Consider the following 20,707-nt stretch of genomic DNA (forward strand, 5'->3'; position numbering starts at 1 on the left):
CCCTCTGTGGAAAGTGTTTTACATGGAACCAAAAGGGGTTGTTCAAAAGGGTTCTCCTATGGGGACAGCCGAATAACTGTTTTAGGTTCTAGATAGCACCTTTTTTTCTAAGAGTGTAACCCTTAAGCCTAAAATAGCATTTTAACAAATTCAGAACATGATAGAAGTTCAGAATTATCTAAAATCTTCTTGTTTTCCTACCTTGTTAGGACATTCTGGTGATTTGTTAGCACATTAGGATCCTGATAATGTACACACACACACACACGCTCACAGGATCAAACACGCCTGCCTGTTCTGCCTGGAAGGATAGTGGGCCGTCCCTCACATACTGCCTGTACCAAGTGTTTCAATCTCCTCAACCACAGGTGAGTTGTTGCCACTCACCCAGAGGATATCAAGCGGAACGGTCCAAAATGGGGAAGTTGTCCTTGCTTCAGCTGATAGTGAGTACAAAACCAGCTTCTACAGAATTCATTGTGCTAAAGTAGATTAGCATTGACAAAATAGGCACATTTGTCTAAACCAGGGGTTGGAACCAAAATTATTTTCCAATCGTTTCGTTCTGAACAGAACCATAATTTTTTGTGTTCAGTTCCACTGTTCCGACCAACAAAATAAAATTCTGAAATGTTTCGACCCAAAAAAAGTCATGGTTAATATTGTTCCTCTCTGTTCCTTTTTAAATCTCTGAAAAAGTTTTTTTTTTTTTTACATTTAGCTTGACATTAAATCGCTTCGCCAATGGATAGAGTAGCTTGCTGTGGAGTGGGCAAGCTATGTACATGCATTGGACAGAGAAGTGTAGTGTAGGGTGCGACATGCGACTGAAATTTTGCGGGTGAAGAGAGCTCTGGGCATGAAGCACTGGGCATCTTGTTATGACTGCATTATCTGAATTAGACCCACAGAATTATACCTAAGGAGGATCGGCTTCTATGAAGGAACTTTGAATGTCTTTGAATTTCAGTGAGTTGGCTTAACTAATGTTGGACCAGAGCTAGCCCTTGATCATGAATCTCAGATCCATTACATTACACATAATGTCACCTAGAGTTTTCCAGAGCTAGACCAGAGCTAGCTAACAAGCTAGCTAGCTAACAAGATTGTATGTGTGGAGCGACACTGGAATTAAAATAAAAACACTTCTTACCTTTTTGTAGTTGATAAATACAATGTGAAACGTGATAACTATAATATCGTTAACTAGCATTGAAAAAGTGTATCCATTGTTCTCTAATTAAAATCTCTCTCCCTAATTTCTGAATCACGCCTGTAACGTCAGTAGCTACAGTACCCTATGCATGCTGCGGAGGGACGGGCAGGTGGGCTTCACACACACACACACACACTGGAAAAGATTTTCAGCAGGCAGACACTGGAATATATTTCTGAGTGACAGTGAGGGTTTTGCATAGGCGCTTTGTTGTGTTTTTTTGTGGGATTGGAAAAAAATGTCCAGACTGTAAAACAACATTATAACCTGTTCCCATGCTTTTAAAATAACAGTTCTGTTCCAGAACTGTATAGATCACTTTTGTTCTCGGTTCTGGTAATGTTCCTCAAAAAATGTTGGTTCTGTTCTAAACTAACATATGGAATTGTTTTAAGATGGTCATACCGAGGATTATTTAGCTATTTGAGTTTGAATTTTAAGATCCCTTAAGGTATCAAACAAATATATAAACAATTATTGGATGACACATTGAATTTGGCATTACTGCTATTAGCCAATATAATCACATTGAATAACAGATTCACTACACAGAACAACAGATAGTCCCCAAAAAAGTATCTAAAGGAAGTTTGTTCTGAAGTGTCTGTCCTATATCTGAGAGATATAAAAAAAAGATCAGAAATGTTTATTTTTTTACATGTATTTATCCTCCTATTTTAGGCACGAAATTATCTCGATATATAGTTCCATTCATTTTTTAAATCTGGGACCGGGGACCTTCAGACAGGTCTTGTGAGAGTCTCAGCTTTCCACAGAGGGGTCATACTAGTGTGTAGCCGAAACCGTTTGGATGCTACAGACAGAAGTTGGCGGAAGAGGCTGTACCGACTTCAGACGAGTCTTGTGAGGCTTGTGGGCATCCTAGAGCAAAACAGATTTTAATTTTATTTAACGAGGCAAGTCAGTTAAGAACAAATTATTATTTATAATGACAGCCTAGGAAGAGTGGGTTAACTGCCTTGTTCAGGGGCAGAATGACACATTTTTACCTTGTCAGCTCAGGGATTCAATCTAGCAACCATTTGGTTTCTGGCCCAACGCTCTAACCACTAGGCTACCTGGTGCCCCTGATGTTCAGTTAGGCTACATATAGGCAGATACCCATTACACTTTGGACAAATGGGAGATTTCATTGCCATCTGATTGACAGTGTCTTTAAAACTTCTTCGGGATCGGTGTCCCGTCCACGGGACGGTTGAGCTGATGTAGGCTAATGCGATTAGCATGAGGTTGTAAGTAACAAGAACTTTTCCCAGGACATAGACATATCTGATATGGGCAGAAAGCTTAAATTCTTGTTAATCTAACTGCACTGTCCAATTTACAGTAGCTATTACAGTGAAAGAATACCATGCTATTGTTTGAGGAGAGTGCACAGTTTTGAACATGAAAAGTTATTAATGAACAAATTAGGCACATTTGGGCAGTTTTGATACAACATTTTGAACAGAAATGCAATGGTTCATTGGATCAGTCTGAAACTTTGCACATACACTGCTGCCATCTAGTGGCCAAAATCTAAATTGCACCTGGGCTGGAATAATACATTATGGCCTTTCGTTTCAATTTCAAAGATGATGGTCCAAAAAAATACAAAAAAACCTTTTTTTTTTTCTCCTACATTCCTTTCACATTTCCACGAACTTCAAAGAGTTTCATTTGACATTTTAGTCATTTAGCAGACGTTCTTATCCAGAGCGACTTACAGTTGTGAATACATACATTTCATTTCATGCATTTAAAATATATATATATATATATATATATATATATATATATTTTTGTACTGGCCCCCCGTGGGAATCGAACCCACAACCCTGGCGTTGCACACATCATGCTGGTGTTGCAAACACCATGAGCTACCAACTGAGCCACAGCGAAGACGTTTCCTTTCAATTGGTACCAAGAATATGCATATCCTTGCTTCAGGGCCTGAGCTACAGGCAGTGAGATTTGGGTATGTCATTTTAGGTGAAAATTGAAAAAAAGGGGAGGATCTTTAAGAGATTTTAAGTGTGAGTGTGCAAGGATGCCTATTATTATTATTATTATTATTATTATTATTATTATTATTATTATTAAACCTAAAGTCTTTATCAGAGGCCATGGTGGTGAGAATGCAAGTGCCCTCATCTCACGTCATACTTTGTAACATTCTCCAGAATTTAATCGATCACGGATCTATCGAATTGCGTTTTCACTCTGAACTTGGATTCTTTATTGTACTGAGCCAAAACTGTCGATGTGTAGCGGACAGCCTTCATTGGGGTGTAGCCCCACATTCTCAAACTGCTTATTATGTATTATACATGTCAATTGGTTGCAGTAAATATAATCCCAAATCAATTGTTATAAACCTTCACCTTGCCTTCACCCGTAATAGCTTTGCTTAAATCATCATAATACACACCCCATTGCGTTTTAATGCCTGACCCTGAATAAACATATTCTTCAGCTTTTTAATTTGTTAATTTTAATTTGTGGTGCAACTTTTCAATTTGACCATCTAAAAGTGTCCATCTCTTAGTGTTCCTTCTAATTAAATGTACATTTGAGTAATTTAGCAGACACTCTTATTTAGAGCAATTAGGGATAAGTGCCTTGCTTAAGGACACATAAACAGACCTTTCACTTAGTCAGCTCAGGGATTCAAACACACAACCTTTTGCTTACTAGCCAAACGCTATTAAGCACTAGGCTACCTCATTTGATGTTTCATTAGGTATAATTTGTGGTTTTTATTATGTCTATGAACAGTGTTCATGGGGTGGAGAGAGAGAGAGAGAGAGAGAGAGAGAGAGAGAGAGAGAGAGAGAGAGAGAGAGAGAGAGAGAGAGAGAGAGAGAGAGAGACAGACAGACAGACAGACAGACAGACAGACAGACAGACAGACAGACAGACAGACAGACTATGCTCATGCCTCCCAGAGGTCTGTTACCTACAATGACTCACCTGCGGGCTATTAGATCAAACCCAGGGTGGGAATATGACTGGATGAATCACACCTTCATGTATTTATGTATTTTTGTACTATGCACACATATTCTCTCTAATTGCATGTTTGCACTGTTTATGTCATCAGGTCTCAATCATGGTTGCATTAGCACTGGCACATGATACTGGCAACTATACAATGAACAAGCGGGAAAAGAGGGTATGTCATGGGCATTTCCAGAAAAAAAAAGAAAGAGAAAAATTTGAAATACATATTTGAGTTTAAAGAAAGAAGTACAATGACCCTCATCCCCTTTCCTAAAGGAGCTGCTGGTGCGTTCCAAAAGAAGGTGGGTCCTGTCCACCATTGAGCTAGTGGAGGAGGACCCTGGACCTTTTCCCAAGATAGGCACACAGGTAAAAACATCATACACCACCAAACAAGGTACAAAAGCACTGGGCCCATAAATAGTCTATGGTCATTCATCAGAAGAACAGTTGCTTCCAACATAACTCTGTAATAAGTCATACTGTAAACCCTGGACCCGTTTTGGGCTTCTCCTAAACCAGGGACCCAGTATTCATAGCACTGCAAACTGCTCATCAACAAGGCTGTCTTTCCAGATATTCAACGATAGAACGCCAATGCTCAAAAACAACTACCAGTTCCGTATAAGTGGAACCGGAGTGACCGAGGAACCGATTGGCGTGTTCTCCATCGGCGACACGGACGGAGTGGTTTATGTACACAAGTCCATCGACAGGGAGACATACCCCATCTTTCATGTGAGCATCAACACACACAGACAGAAGGACGGACAGACAGACTGACGGACGAACAGACAGATTATCTAAAACTATCTTAAACAGAATATCTAAACATAAATTGACAATCATAATATTATTTCCTACAGATTAATTTTGACATCATGGACAAGGAGACTGGTAATCCCGTGGACAGGACTCTGGGGTTTGACGTGGCGATTAAGGACATCAATGACAATGCGCCTTACTTTGAGAACCTTGTCACGAAAGCCAGTGTGAAAGAAAGTTTACCAGAGGGTCAGTACACACAAAGGCTGTAGGCCTTGCACAAAGTATACTTAACCAGACTGTTCGCACAAGAACCAATCAGTCATTGCGTTTGGCCGAGAAATCAAGTGACAAGTGGGTGCTCTTTTTGAGCAGAGAGAACATGTAAAGGGGAACTAATTTCTCCTTTTCTCCTCCTCCTCTTCCCCAATATTCCTCCTCATCCTTCCTGATCTTCTCCTCCTGCCCTCCTCTCCCCGTCTTAGGCTATCTGCCAGTGCCTCTGACAGCCAGGGACAGGGATGAGGCGAACACAGAGAACTCCACCATCAGTTTAAGGGTGTTGTCTCAGGAGCCAGCTGAGCCCCAGATCAACCTGAAGCAGGTGGAGGGCACCAAGATGAGCCAGCTCACCTTCACCGGCTGCTTCGACTATGACGTGAGGTTCCACTACAACACACACGCACACACAGACAAGCCATTACATACACAGACACACACACACTTGACGTACCCACGCACAAACACATACACAAAACATTATGAACATGACATAGTCTGACCAGGGGAATCCAGGTGAAAGCTATGATCCCTTATTGATGTCACTTGTTAAATCCCCTTCAATCAGTGTAGAGGAAGCGGAGGAGACAGGTTAAAGAAGGATGTTTTAGCCTTGAGACAAATGAGACATGAATTGTGTATATGCCATTCAGAGAGTGAATGGGCAAGACAAAAGATTTAAGCGTCTTTTTGAATAGGGTAAGGTAGTAGCTGTCAGGCGCACCGGTTTGTGTCAAGAACTGCAACGTTGTTGGGTTTTTATGCTCAACAGTTTCCTATGTGTATCAAGAATGGTCCACCACCCAAAGGACATCCAGCCTACTTGACACAACTGTGGGAAGCATTGGACTCAACATGGGCCTGCATCCCTCTGGAATGCGTTCAACACCTTGTAGAGTCCATGCCTCGATGAATTGAGGCTGTTCTGAGGGCAAAAGGGGGGTGTAACTCAATATTACAAAGGTGTTCTTAATGTTCTGTACACTCAGTGTACATCTGTATTTTAAAATGGTGGGATCAATATTTCATTTATTTTGTTCTTCATGTAGAAAGTAAAGATGTATAAAGTGGTTGTTGAAGCTAAGGATCACGGGAAACCAGCCCTGTCCTCAACTGCAGTGGTCAACCTCCACATAATGGACTCTAACACTCACCAGCCAGTGTTCAAAAACAAGACGGTAAGTTCCAAGTTGGTTGACTGGTTGATTGACTGATTCAATGATTTGTTGGTTGATTGGTTGATTAATCAATTGATCAACTGATTGATTGAGTGAACATGTCTTTATTGATTTGTGAAACACAAATATTTACTTTACCTTCTTTCTGTGCAGTACAATACTCAGGTTATGGAGATGGAGTCCAATAGGGAGATACTCCGAGTGGCTGTGACTGATGCAGACACCCCCAACACCCCCGCATGGCGGGCTGTTTACTCCATTGTTAAGGGGAACGAGGAAGGGAACTATAAGATTGAGACCGACCCCAAGACCAACGAGGGTATACTGACTGTCATCAAGGTGAGTCTGTTTGACCTTATGACCTTATACAAGGTTCTGAGCATCAATGTCACTTACAGATTTGCCATTTTAATTTGATCACTCTGTTGTTGCAGATCATTTTCCTGCACAGCAGTAAATGCAAACTTGTAGCGTATTCAACATTTAAAAAGTCTTGTAAAGTTTGTAATTTCCACTTTAAAATGTCAGACTTGATTTGCCCTGATGAAAAATGTATAAACCCCTACAAAAATGACCATTAATTACACTCCACATATTAACTCACATGTCTTGTTGCTGCAGGATTACTTTCCTACTGTGAGAAACTGGTCAAATTAAGATAGTACAATTCCAAATAGTTTTTTCCATTTTTGTATTGTATTGACTTGCATTGCTCTAACATAAGTACGGGACTACATTTCCCAGGGGAAGGATTTTGAGAAGACGACGGTGACCAACGTGGAGATCGCTGTGGAGAACGAGGAGCCTTTGTTTGTGTGTGGCTCAGGAGGGCCCAACTCCCCTAAAACCCTGACCGCGCTCCCTCAGACGGTGAACGTGGCGGTGAAGGTGATTGACGTGAACGACCCCCCGGAGTTTGACAAAAAGGTGGTAAACGTGTACGTGAAGGAGGAGGAGGTGACAGGGATGTTGCTGTACACGCCCAAGGTCACCGACGTTGACTCAGATGTGGGAAAAATCAGGTAGGTGGCAATATGTGATGACTCAGATTCACCTGGGTTTTGATATTGATTACCACAACTTATTTTGTATGAGCAGTATGCATTCAAAGTAAGCATCTATCTGTCCCGTCCATGTCCTGACCAGGTATGAGTTAGTTGAGGACCCAGCAGGCTGGGTCAGCATAGATAACAAGACAGGAGCGGTTACTACAGTGAAGAAAATGGACCGGGAGTCACCTCACGTCAACAAAGACAACATATACACTATCCTAATCCATGCCATAGATGACGGTTAGTGCGTGAGGTGTGCGTTTGTCTGTGTCTGTGTGTGAGTGTTTGTGTGTGAGCCTGCGTGTGCACCTGCGTGCGTGTGAACATGCATGTAGCTGTGTGTGTACGTACGTATGCATATGTACAGCATATGGTATTGAGCATAATAAAGTATTTAAAGAATCTCTTCCTCTCTCAGGCAAACCTCCTGCCACAGCTACATGCACCATTCTGGTTCACCTGGGGGATATCAATGATAACATACCCTCTTTGGTGGAGAAGGAGCTGGTCTTGTGTGGTAACAAAGTGATTGTGCCAGTAGAAGACAAAGACAAACCTCCCTTTGGATGCCCCTGTTCCTTCTCCCTGGGAGTGGACAATGGAGACAAAACACTGAAGAGCCACTGGAAACTGGACCCTGCCAATGGTCAGCAGAATCACACACACCCATAAACACATGCACATACATACACACACACACACACACACACACACACACACACACACACACACACATGCCCACACACCAAAGCACTGCTTTTATCCATCTACTATCTCCATACAACCTGCTAACCTAGAAAATACCGCTACTCAGACGCCAGGTCCTTCCTTTGTAGCAGCACAGAATTAAATATCATTATAAACTGGGTGGTTCGAGCCTTGAATGCTGATTGCCTGACAGCCGTGGTATATCAGACCGTATACCATGGGTATGACAAAACATTTATTTTTACTCCTCTAATGACATTGGTAACCCGTTTATAATAGCAATAAGACACCTCTGGGGTTTGTGGTATATGGCCAATATACCACAGCTATCCAGGCACTCTGGGTTGAGTCATGCGTAAGAACAGCCCTTAACCGTGGTATTTTGGCCATATACCACACCCCCTCGGGACTTATTGATGAATTAACCTCCTACCTTCTTTTCCTCTCCATCACCACTCTCCCTCGCTCTCCCCCGGTGGTCAGGTATGGAGGCGGGTCTGGTCAGTCTGAAGACCCTGCCGTACGGTAACTACACGGTGCCTCTGGTGATCCTCGACCAGCAAGGCCAGGAGGCACATGATATTGTCCAGGTGATAGTGTGTGACTGTGGGAAAGGAGACAAGTGTAGGGCCTCTCTCCCCCGGAGCTCCAGCCTGGGCTCTGCCGCTATAGGACTGCTGATGGCTGGACTGCTGCTCCTCTTATGTGAGTTAGAAGGGAATAGGAATGGAGTACTGTATAGTATATAGGGATAAGGGATAGTTAGAGAGTAGGTGGATAATCAGTAAGTCAGTTACTAAGACACTCTTAGAACTTAGTGCTTGTGGCCTGAAATTCAGAGTGGAAAAAATGAAGAGAGAGACACCAATTCAGTCTAAACTAAATCACATCTATCAAATTGAGAGCAAACCTTTGATGCATTATTGTAATTAAAACATGTTGATAGATAGCAGTGATACAGCATGCTATGAAAAATTATAAAAACATGACTAAACATCCATTCGTTTTTTGTATGGTAAAATGCTATGAGATATGACTGTTAGTGGTGACTCTGTGGTTGTGTGTCCCTCTCCCAGTGCTACTGCTTTTCCTCCTGCTGTGTGAGTGTGGCGGTAAGACGTTCACACACCTCCCCCTCAACCTGCAAGAAGAGGGCAACCAGACTCTCATCAAATACAACGAGGAGGCAGGGGGCAGTGCATGCAAGGTGTGTGTGGGTGTATATGTTCACGTACATGCGTGCATGTATATCTACAGTATTTGTGCCGAATGTATACATTAAGTTATGTGTCTGAGTGTTCAGCACAAAGACAGGAGTGTACAATACAATCACTTACTGAGCTGTCATTTGTAGGGTTGCAAAGGGAGGGTATATTAATGGAAACTTTCAAGGTTTACCAGTAAACTACCAGAATTTGGGTGTCTTTCACAGATGTTATGTTATCTATCACAAGATATCTAGTGGCCCTTTTGGGTACTTCAGAACATCACAGGTGTCTGTAACTATCTCTGTCACTCTGTGCGGCCTTATCACATGTAAAATATGTAATAATTAAACAAGATTATTTTAAAATAAAAAATAGAATGACGAAGCTGTAAAACACCATCCTAAATATAAACCATCAACTTAATGAATACCATTGGTGTTTAATATGAGGGTTTCAGCATGAAATATCCACTCGTCATCTCTTTCCTCTTTCCTATCCTCATTTCTTTTCTCTTTCCTCTCCTCATCTCTTTTCTCTCCTCATCTCTTTTCTCTCCTCATCTCTTTCCTCTTTCCTCTCCTCATCTCCTCATCTCTTTCTTCTCCTCATCTCTTCCCTCTCCTCATCTCTTTCCTATCACCATTTCTTTTCTCTTTCCTCTCCTCATCTCTTTTCTCTCCTCATCTCTTTCCTCTCCTCATCTCGTTCCTTTCCTTTCCTCATCTCTTTCTTCTTATCTCTTTCCTCTCCTTGTCTCTTTCCTCTTTCCTCTCCTCATCTCTTTCCTCTCCTCCGTAATCATAAACTCTTCTTCTTTTCCAATCCTCTCTACTTACCTCCCCTGTCTCCTCTCTTCCGCTCTTATACCCATATCCTCCTTTTTTCTTCTCCTCCTCTCCCTCTCCTCCTGTCCCTACCTTTTAGGGTGAGCCCATGTTGATCCTGACCCCCACCACTCCTAACAGGGAAGTGATAGATGGAATGAAGCAGGCCACCCCAGGCATACCGGTAAACTGGCCACTATTCTTACTTTCTTCTTGTCTTCTTTTTCATTCTTTCTGTAACTCATCTATTTCCATGTCACAACCCTTATTTAAAAATGCAAAAAACTGTCTATGGTCAACACAGGGTCTGAGATTTTTCAATATCGTGTCTGTGGGTGTGTTCTGCACGGTTAAGTGGAGTTGTGTGAGAGTGTGTGAGGTGTCATATGATGGAGGAAAAACTCATTAATATCACAACAGTTACAGGTAATTAGTGGTTTCTGTGTAGGGTGTGTGCTTCCCTCTAATACGTACTGTATGTATGGTAATCACTGAATGAAGCATGTTCGGTCACTATTAGCATAATTTAGTTTCTGTAGTACCAATGAGATAGTAAAAGAGATCACATCCATGATTTGGGTGTGACTCATGACCACATGTGTCACATGCAGAGTGAGTAGGCCTACCGCACTGACCACATTCTCCAAACCACATTTATATGGTAAGGCTGACTGTGCAGGGAAGATGACTCATCTGCTCAAAGAATGTGTTAGAGGCCCCAGAACAGTTGGCAATTCCACTGTAAAATGTGCTTTTAAAAACCTAAACATTTGCTTACAAGTCTTGGAGGAGACTTGCATTTTGTAAAGGGTGAAGATTAAATATAGAATACAGTACAGATGTGATTACTAAAAAGCTAAGTATAGGCCACATCACAGTTGTGTGTACCAGAGATTTATAGAGTGTACGGAATATTATGGAGCGAATTATTATGTACTAAGATATTGAGTGTAGTGGATTGTGTAGGGCACAGTGTGCATGGTGAAGTAGGCCCGGTGGACCACATCAGTGAGATTCAGAAGATTTAGAAGGGCGCTGACTGACATACACTACATGACCAAAGTACGTGGATACCTGCTCGTTGAACATCTCATTCCAAAATCATGGGCATTAATATGGATTTGGTCCCGCCATTGCTGCTATAACAGCCTTCACTCTTCTGGGAAGGCGTTCCACTAGATGTTAGAACATTGCTGCGTGGACTTGCTTACATTCAGCCACAAGAGCATTAGTGCAGTCGAGCACTGATGTTGGCCGACTAAGCCTGGCTCGCAGTGGGTGTTCCAATTCATCCCAAAAGTGTTCAGTGGGGTTGAGGTTAGGGCTCTGTGCAGGCCAGTCAAGTTCTTCCATACCGATCTCGACAAATCATTTCTGTATGGACCTTGCTTTGTGCAGAGGGGCATTGTCATGCTGAAACAGGAAATGGCCTTCACCAAACTGTTGCCACAAAGTTGTAAGCACAGAATCGTCTAGAATGTTGTTGTATGCTGTAGCGTTAAGATTTCCCTCCCTGGAACTAAGGGGCCTAGCCCGAACCATCAAAAACAGCCCCAGACCATTATTCCTCCTCCACCAAACTTTACAGTTGGCACTATGCATTGGCAGGTAGCGTTCGCCTGATATCCGCCAAACCCAAATTCGTCTGCCGGACTGCCAGAAAGTGAAACATGATTCATCACTTCAGAGAATGCGTTTCCACTGCTCCAGACTCCAATAGCGGCGAGCAATACACCACTTCAGCCGATGCCTGGCATTGTGCATGGTGATCTTAGGCTTGTGATGTGGCTGCTCGGCCATGTAAACCTACTTCATGAAGCTCCCGACGAACAGTTATTGTGCTGACATTGCTTCCAGTGGCAGTTTGGAACTCGGTAGGGAGTGTTGCAACCAAGGAGAGACATCTTTTACGTGCTACGTGCTTCAGCACTCCGCAGTCCTGTTCTGTGAGCTTGTGTGGCCTATCACTTCGCGGCTGAGCCGTTGTTGCTCCTACACTTCAGAATAACAGCACTTACATTTGACCGGGGGAAGCTCTAGCAGGGCAGAAATTTGACAAACTGACTTGTTGGAAAGGTAGCATCCTATGACGGTGCCATGTTGAAGGTCACTGAGCTCTTCAGTAAGGCAATTCTACTGCCAATGTTTGTTTGTGGAGATTGCATGGCTGTGTGCTCGATTTTATACACCTGTCAGCAACGGGTGTGACTGAAATATCCGAATCCACTAATTTGAAGTGGTGTCCACATATCTTTTGTATATATAATGTAACATTAAATGATGGTTTCCTAAGATTGAGGGATTTACAAGCAATATATATCATATGCTTGCCAATGGAGAATGAGTTAGAGCCAAGTCTCCTATCTGTAAGATAGTGCTATTGTTTGAACAGAAATACCTATTATATACCTGTCCCTACCTTTCTATCTGCTACAGAAGTAGGATTCTAATTTGAGCCAGTTTGCTACAGCAGGAAAATAATTATGCAGCAACAGGAAATGTGATTTATTATGTGGATTATAATTAATGGACAGTTTTGTAGGGGAAGATAGATTTTCATAAGGGAAAATCAAGTCTGAAATTTCAAAGGGGAAATTAAAAACTTCTGAAGCATTTTAAAACCTCAAATACACTATAAATGAAACATTTCCTGCATTGCAGTTCTCCTGCAACAGAGGGATCAAATGAAGATCCTACATCTGTACTACACCACTTCATTTGCCACCATTAGAGAACTTCTACTCCACATACCTGTATATCATATTATGTGGCTCAGTTGGTACAGTAGAGCATGGCGCTTGCAATGTCAGGGTTGTGGGTTTGATTCCCACGGGGGACCAGCATGTAGAAAAAAAAGTATGAAATGTATGAACTCACTAACTGTAAGTCGCTCTGGATAAGAGTGTCTGATAAATGACTAAAATGTAAATATTATTAAATTCTTAATTCTGTCACCACCAATAACAAGACTAGTTACTATATACTATATCTTCTACCATCTTACTACAACACTTTGATCACAGTCTAAATCACTGTTGTTTATGCTGTGCTTAATTCTTGCTCTCTGATTGGACAGTTTATTCAGAAGACTAATGAGATGACCCAAGAGACCAATGAGATGTACAGAACCACAGGGAGGACCATTGTGAGTTACATCCTTGCTGACAAACACGATTTTCAAGCATTGAAGTTTCAGACTTAGGTCCACCTCTCTTCCACCTCAGTAGGTTGAGAAGACAAATTCACTGTGGGGACAAATTTGCTGATGCATTTCCTAATAAAGCCAGTGAGGGAAGTGGTTATGTTGATGTTATCGAAACATAGTCCAATCAGCGCTAGCAAAGCAGTCCTGTAGCATATTCTCTGATTCTGGTAACCATTTTTCAATGAACTGAGTCACAGGTACTTTCTGTTTGAGCTTCTGCTTGTAAACAGGAGTACAGAGTTATGACCTGATTTTCCGAATGGTGGATGAGGGAGGGCCTTGTATGCCTGCTTGTAGGTAAAATAACAGTGGTCAACGACTTTATCACCCCTAGTGGTGAGGGAGACGTGTCCGAGAGCCATGTTTCAGAAATGCAGAGAATATTGCAGTTTCAAGAATCACGTTAGAAGCAAATTATTATCAAGTGACATTGGCAAGTACAATGGAGGGAAGGGGTGGCCGGTTTTCCATTCGCCTTACACTCTTCAGGATCCCCCCACTCTTGCCTCTGTAATGCCGACGTTTCCTCTTGGGTATCCCCAAAGTTGTGTCGGAATTACAAAAATAGCTCAGGGCAGACGAGTTGAAGATGAAGCCTGAATTTAGGTAATTAACTGCTGATCTGATGTTCAAACATTATTGTCGGTTGTAAGAAATGATAGAGGATACATTTCATGAAAATAAAGTAAAAATGAATGACAAAAGAATCACAAAATAGCAAAGTTGGGTCAGAGCTTGCAAAACAGCGGCCATCCAGTACAGTCTTAGCAGCAGTGCCTATGTCTCAGAACTACCTCCATCTCTCCCCAGGTCACCCAGGTGTCCTCGTCAGGAGAGGGAGGGTTCTCAGGAGGGGGAACATTCCAGAGAATGGGCGAGGCCTACGGAACTCTGAGAAGCCAGGGTGGGCGGGGCATGGTGAGTGACATCTGCAGGCAGCCACTAGAGGGCAACATAACCCGCCTTTTATGAATTTTTTACCATAGTGCTGTATGATTTGACAGGTGTATAGATACAGGTTATTACAGATTAACTACAGGTTATCAAGGTTTTATACAGTGAAGTGGGTGCATTAATACAGTCGATCCTTATAACATCAACAATATGAATGTGTATTTTCTAATTGCAGTACCAGACTACAAGCAGGAACAATACCATGAGGGTAAGTGTTGCCGTGCACTATCAGGATCTGGTCTACTTGACACCACACCATTGACACATACATACACACGACATACACTGTTGTTCCTCCATCAATCATCCATGTTTGTTTTTTTATGTTTTCTCCACTCTCTCCTCAGAGTAACTCTTCGAGGTATTCCCGCTTGCTGTCAAACCAGCACATCTCAGAGCACATAGACCGGGTAAGAGACCAAAAAAGTGTTAAACAAATTAAAATATATTTAATATTTGAGATTCTTCAAAGTAGCCACCTTTTGACTTGATGACATCTTTGCACACTCTTGGCATTCTCTCAACCAGCTTCATGAGGTAGTCAGTCTTGAAGAAATTCCCACATATGCTGAGCACTTGTTGGCTGCTTTTCCTTCACTCTGCAGTCCAACTCATCCCAAACCATCTCAATTGGGTTGAGATTGGGTGATTGTGGAGGCCAGGTCATCTGATGCAGTACTCCATCAATCTCCTTCTTGGTCAAATAGCCCTTACACAGCCTGGAGGTGTGTTTTGGGTCATTGTTCTGTTGAAAAACAAATTATAGTCTCACTAAGTGCAAACCAGATGGGATTGTGCATTGCTGCATAATGCTGTTGCAGCCATGCTGGTTAAGTGTGCCTTGAATTCTTAATAAATCACAGTGTCACCAGCAAAGCACCACCACACCATCACACCTCCTCCTCCATGCTTCACGGTGGGAACCACACATGCGGACATCATCCGTTCACCTACTCTGCGTCTCACAAAGACACGGCGGTTGGAACCAAAACCAAAAACTCATCAGACCAAAGGACAGATTTCTTGTGTTTCTTGGCCCAAGCAGGTCTCTTCTTCACATTGGTGTCCTTTAGTAGTGGTTTCTTTGCAGCAATTCAACCACGAAGGCCTGATTCACGCAGTCTCCTCTGAACAGTTGATGTTGAGATGTGTCTGTTACTTGAACTCCGTGAAGCATTTATTTGGGCTGTAATCTGAGGTGCAGTTAATTGACGATTTCTGAGGCTGGTAACTTATCCTCTGCAGCAGAGGTAACTCTTGGTCTGCCTTTCCTGTGGTGGTTCTCATGAGAGCCAGTTTCATCATAGCTCTTGATGGTTTTTGCGACTGCATTTGATGAAACTTTCAAAGTTGTTGAAATGTTCCGCATTGACTGACCTTCATGTCTTAAAATAATGATGGACTGTAACTTCTCTTTGCTTATTTGAGCTGTTCTTGCCATAATATGGACTTGGTCTTTTAACAAATAGGACAATCTTGTTTTAAAAAAAATTTTTAATGGACGATCTTCTGTTTTTAATTTAACCTTTATTTAACTAGGCAAGTCAGTTAAGAACAAATTCTTATTTACAGTGACGGCCTACCCCGGCCAAACCCTAACCCAAACGACACTGGCCCAATTGTGCTCCACCCTATGGGACTCCCAATCACGGCCGGTTGTGATACAGCCTGGAATCGAACCAGGGTCTGGAGTTACGATTCTAGCACTGAGATGCAGTGCCTTAGACCGTTGCGCCACACGGGAGCCCACTGTATATGACCCCTACCTTGTCACAACACAACTGATTGGCTCAGCTGCATTAGGAAGGAAAGAAATTCCACATATTAACTTTAAACAAGGCACACCTCTTAATTGAAATGCATTCCAGGTGCTCATGAAACTGGTTGAGAGAATGCCAAGAGTGTGCAAAGCTGTCATCAAGGCAAAGGGTGGCTACTTTGAAGAATCTCAAATATAAAATATATTTAGACTTGGTTAACACTTTTCTGGTTACTACATGATTCCATATGTGTTATGTCATGGTTTTGATGTCTTCACTATTATTCTACAATGTAGAAAATAGTAAAAATAAAGAAAAACCCTGAAATGAGTAGGTGTGTCCAAACGTTTGACTGGTACTGTATGTGACATGCAGAAAATGTCATGGTGACATGTAGAAAAGGTTACATCCAGTAGCCTGTGGTGTTAAAACAGAGACAGACATTTAGGTAAAGATGTGTACGATGCACCATGTGGTCTTGAAAACAAGAATGGTAGTAATATTTGTCTTATCATTAATACAAATTCTGTAATGTAAGAAGTATCCCTCTGTTGGATCTATTACATATAAATAGCCTACTTGTTTAGTTACTAGTATTGAGAGTTTTATAAGATTTTGTAGAATCTAATTCAAATATGATTTAAGATAACTTTTTTCTAACATTGACACATTGGTTCTCCAGAAGCTGTATATGATTGGAGACGAGGTGGACTACCAACCCTACGGGTATGGCTACGAGGGGACAGGCAGCAAGTGCCAGTCGCTGGACGAGCTGTCGCTAAACAACCTGGATAACAACCTGGATTTCCTGGGGGACCTGGGGTCAAAGTTCAACACCCTGGGGGGCATTTGTCAGCAGGACATGCAGGAGAAAAACATCAGGCTGTAGACACGCACGCACATGAACACATGCATGCACGCTCACACACACACACACACACACACACACACACACAAACAAAAACACAAACACACACAGCTGGCTGGACTGGGACTGGAGATGGTTCTAACGTAACTGCGCTATGACACTGATAGGGTGAGAGCCATCAGCTGGAGAAGAGGACACAGTTACACCAAACATCGTCCACTGAGATTCTGGATCATGCTTTGCGTCATATACGACAGAGGGAAAAAAAACATGCTGGATTGGATTTTACCCACACAAGGAGGAACTGGGAGAGACACTTTTGATATTTTGGATGTCTGAAGACTAAGTGAATAATGACCTCACTGCACTGAATAAACCACATCATGCTCGGATGGATTTATGGATTTATGGATTCATGTTTTGACAGGGTCGGGGTGTGTTTGTATGGTGATTGTTTTGCAGCGGTGTAAAGTAAGTACTTAAGCACAAATACTTTAAAGTACTTTACTATTTATATTTTTGACAACTTTTACTTTTAGTCCACTACATTACTAAAGAAAATAACGTCATACATTTTCCCTGACACCCAAAAGTACTCGTTACATTTTGAATGCTTGGCAGGACAGGAACATTTTCCAATTCACACAATTGTCAAGAGAACATCCCTGGTCATCGATAGCGCCTCTAATCTGGCGGACTCAATAAACACAAATGCTTTGTTTGTAAATAATGTCTGAGTGTTGGAGTGTACCCCTGGCTATCCGTACATTTCACTGGGTGACTTTCACGTTTACTTGAGTAATTTTCTATTAAGGTATCTTTACTTTTGCTCAAGTATTACAATTGGGTACTTTTCCACCACTGTTGTTTTGATGTTTAACGTGTTTTTTTATCATCACGCTTCACAGTAATTTTCAGCAGCAGCTTATCATCTCTTGATCTACTAGTTATGCCAGAATGGGATAACTTCAATGCCAACAGTTGGATGGAAATGTCAACATCACCTCTGTGGGAGCTTTACTATTGTGCGAATGATACTTCATAACCTCTCTCTGCTTAGGATAATGATTTACACATGTTGCTTTCAACTAATTTCATGACCTCCCTGGAGTAGAATCCCACAAGGTATCTGGTAGTATAGAATTGGGACACAGCAGATTCAGGAGAACAATTGATAGCTATTTTGGAATCATCACCTATCTGCAGAAAAGTGACAATGCCTAACCATGGCTAACCTGAGAGCCTGGAACCAGTGTGTGCCCTGCCCTCACCAAACCTTTAAGAGCAATCAAAGCTGTGCTGTTGTGTTTCCTAAACATAATGTAAAGGTTCACTGTATAATACTAGACTTGGTTTCTTCACTTTTGCGCACTGGTCTTTTTTTCTTTTTGACTTGCTTCTCTTTTATTCCCTGCTAACGTCCACTGCTATATATATCAATATATCAAAATGTTTTTGTTTATATTTCAAACTTGATTAAAGTGTGCACGTCATGGAAAAGTGTCTCCGTATCTCTCAGACATACCTCACAACAAACACTATTATGATCCTAAATGGTTTTCAAGGTTTGTCACACTAAACATGACATGAAATGACTTCAATGACATGGATTTCTTGGAACACACCCTTGAGTTCTCCGTAAAACTGACACACCTGCTGTAACAATTTCATGTGTATAGGAGAAGTTCATATTTATATCCAAAAACAGCATTTTACATTGGCGCGTGATGTTCAGAAAATGTATTCCCACCAAAAACTTCCGGTGAATTTACAAAAATACTCATCATAAACGTTGACAAAATACATAACAATTATTTTAAGAATTATAGATACAGTACTCCTTTATGCAACAGCTGTGTCAGATTTTAAAATAGCTTTATGGAGAAAGCACATTTTTCAATATTCTGAGTACATAGCTCGCCAGCACAGAAAGCTATACAGACACCCGCCAAGTTCGGGGCAACCTAAACTCAGAATTAGTATTAGAAATATTCTCTTACCTTTGCTGATCTTCATCAGAATCACTATCCAAAGGCTAACACGCGACCGCAATTCAAGACACAAAAAGTAAAACGCTGTTTAAAATCAATCTTTATGGTATTTTTAACGTAAAATTGCGATAATATTCCAACCGGACAATAGCGTATTCATTCAAGGAGAAAAAGAAGGAACAGCGTGCTCACGGGACCGCGCATATCCAATCTCTTTGTCCCCAGGCAGTCCACTCAGTAACTGAGCTCCTATACTCTGCCCAGAGACAGGAGAATGCTCAAACCACTTTCTGAAGGCTTTTGACAGCCAATGGAAGCCTTAGGAAGTGCAACGTGACCCCACAAATACTGTAGTTTCGAAAGGGACTAGAAAGAAGAACTACAATTCTCAGATCCTCCACTTCCTGGTTTAGTTTTTCTCAGGTTTTTGCCTGCCATATGAATTCTGTTATACTCACAGACACCATTCAAACAGTTTTAGAAACTTCATAGTGTTGTCTATCCAAATCTACTAATAATATATATATATATATTCTAGTTTCTGGGAAAGAGTAGTAACCAGTTTAATTTGAGTACGTTTTTCATCCGGCCGTGAAAAGACTTCCCCCTACACCTCAACAGGTTAAAACGTGTAGTGTATTTGAGGTTTAAAAAAGCTTCTGAAGTTCGTAATTTCCATGTTGAAATTTCAGACTTGATTTTCTCTTATGATGAATATATCAACCCCTACAAAAATGGCCATTAATTATAACCCACATAATAATGCACATTTCCTGTCGCTGCAGGATCATTTTCCTGCTATAGCAAACTGGCTCAAGTTAAGATCCTAAACTTGTACCCATATCTAACCCATTCTAATGATCCCTCAGCAAACTGAGTTTGAATCATGCCGATAGTATGTGCTCTGACCCTCCCTTCCTGTTGATGCTACAGACAAAGTTGTAGAACTGGTTCTGTAATACTACAGAATAGAGGAGTGTAGAGACCTAGAGTGTGTAGAGGTGCGGTACAAGACTTGATTCTGTAAAGTTTGTGACATATAAAAAACAGTATGTACACAACATCAAGTACTAGATAATATTGTCCTCTATGTTGCAGTAGAGCTGCAACTTTATGCAAAACATATCCTAAGTAGAGGATTGATAATGAGCTAACAGTTTGATTTGTTTATAATACATATTCATTTGCTAGAAAACCAATTTCTATTAGTAACATTATTGCAAGTCCTAATATTTTTTTATACAGTATCCACCTTCTAAGGTAAATGACATTGGGGCTGAAATGACTTCCCGCCAGGGATGGACTGGGACAAGAATTCAGCCCTGGCATTTTATCCTATTAGACCGTCCTAGAGACATTTATGACACTCAGGTGTGTCCAATTTATCAAATCAAATCAAACTTTATTTGCCACATGTGCCGAATACAACAAGTGTAGACTTTACCGTGAAATGCTTACTTACAAGCTCTTAACCAACAGTGCAGTTCAAGAAGAAGAAAATATTTACCAAGTAGGCTAAAATAAAAAGTAACACAATAAGAATAACAATAACGAGGTTATATACAGGGGGCACCGGTACCGAGTCAGTGTGCAGGGGTACAGGCTAGTTGAGGTAATCTGTACATGTAGGTGGGGCCGAAGTGACTATGCATAGGTAACAAACAAACAGCGAGTAGCAGCAGTGTACAAGAGGGGG

General features: G+C 41.5%; 1 protein-coding gene across 1 annotated transcript; it reads left to right on the top strand.

Annotated features, from left to right (window-relative positions):
* The first annotated feature begins 253 nt into the window (after positions 1-253).
* Positions 254-18,520, top strand: LOC106566742 (cadherin-like protein 26). The gene is made up of 19 exons (XM_014135091.2): positions 254-446; positions 4,320-4,391; positions 4,496-4,588; positions 4,796-4,957; positions 5,086-5,233; positions 5,470-5,642; positions 6,313-6,441; positions 6,595-6,780; positions 7,186-7,463; positions 7,588-7,733; positions 7,912-8,139; positions 8,685-8,906; positions 9,278-9,408; positions 10,334-10,417; positions 13,310-13,378; positions 14,249-14,356; positions 14,568-14,600; positions 14,740-14,802; positions 16,835-18,520. The coding sequence occupies exons 1-19, from the start codon at positions 417-419 to the stop codon at positions 17,039-17,041; spliced, it is 2,562 nt and encodes an 853-aa protein (XP_013990566.2). The 5' UTR covers positions 254-416; the 3' UTR covers positions 17,042-18,520.
* Positions 18,521-20,707: the final 2,187 nt, after the last annotated feature.

The sequence above is a fragment of the Salmo salar genome, chromosome ssa13 (genome assembly GCF_905237065.1).
Source record: "Salmo salar chromosome ssa13, Ssal_v3.1, whole genome shotgun sequence".
NCBI lineage: Eukaryota > Metazoa > Chordata > Actinopteri > Salmoniformes > Salmonidae > Salmo > Salmo salar.

Bases quoted from the DNA above. Each gene is read 5' to 3' on its own strand.
- LOC106566742 (XM_014135091.2), top strand. From the start codon at position 417: ATGGGGAAGTTGTCCTTGCTTCAGCTGATA. The intron at 5,643-6,312 runs GTGAGGTTCCAC...TTCTTCATGTAG, and splicing joins CCGGCTGCTTCGACTATGAC to AAAGTAAAGATGTATAAAGT. The intron at 13,379-14,248 runs GTGAGTTACATC...ATCTCTCCCCAG, and splicing joins GAACCACAGGGAGGACCATT to GTCACCCAGGTGTCCTCGTC.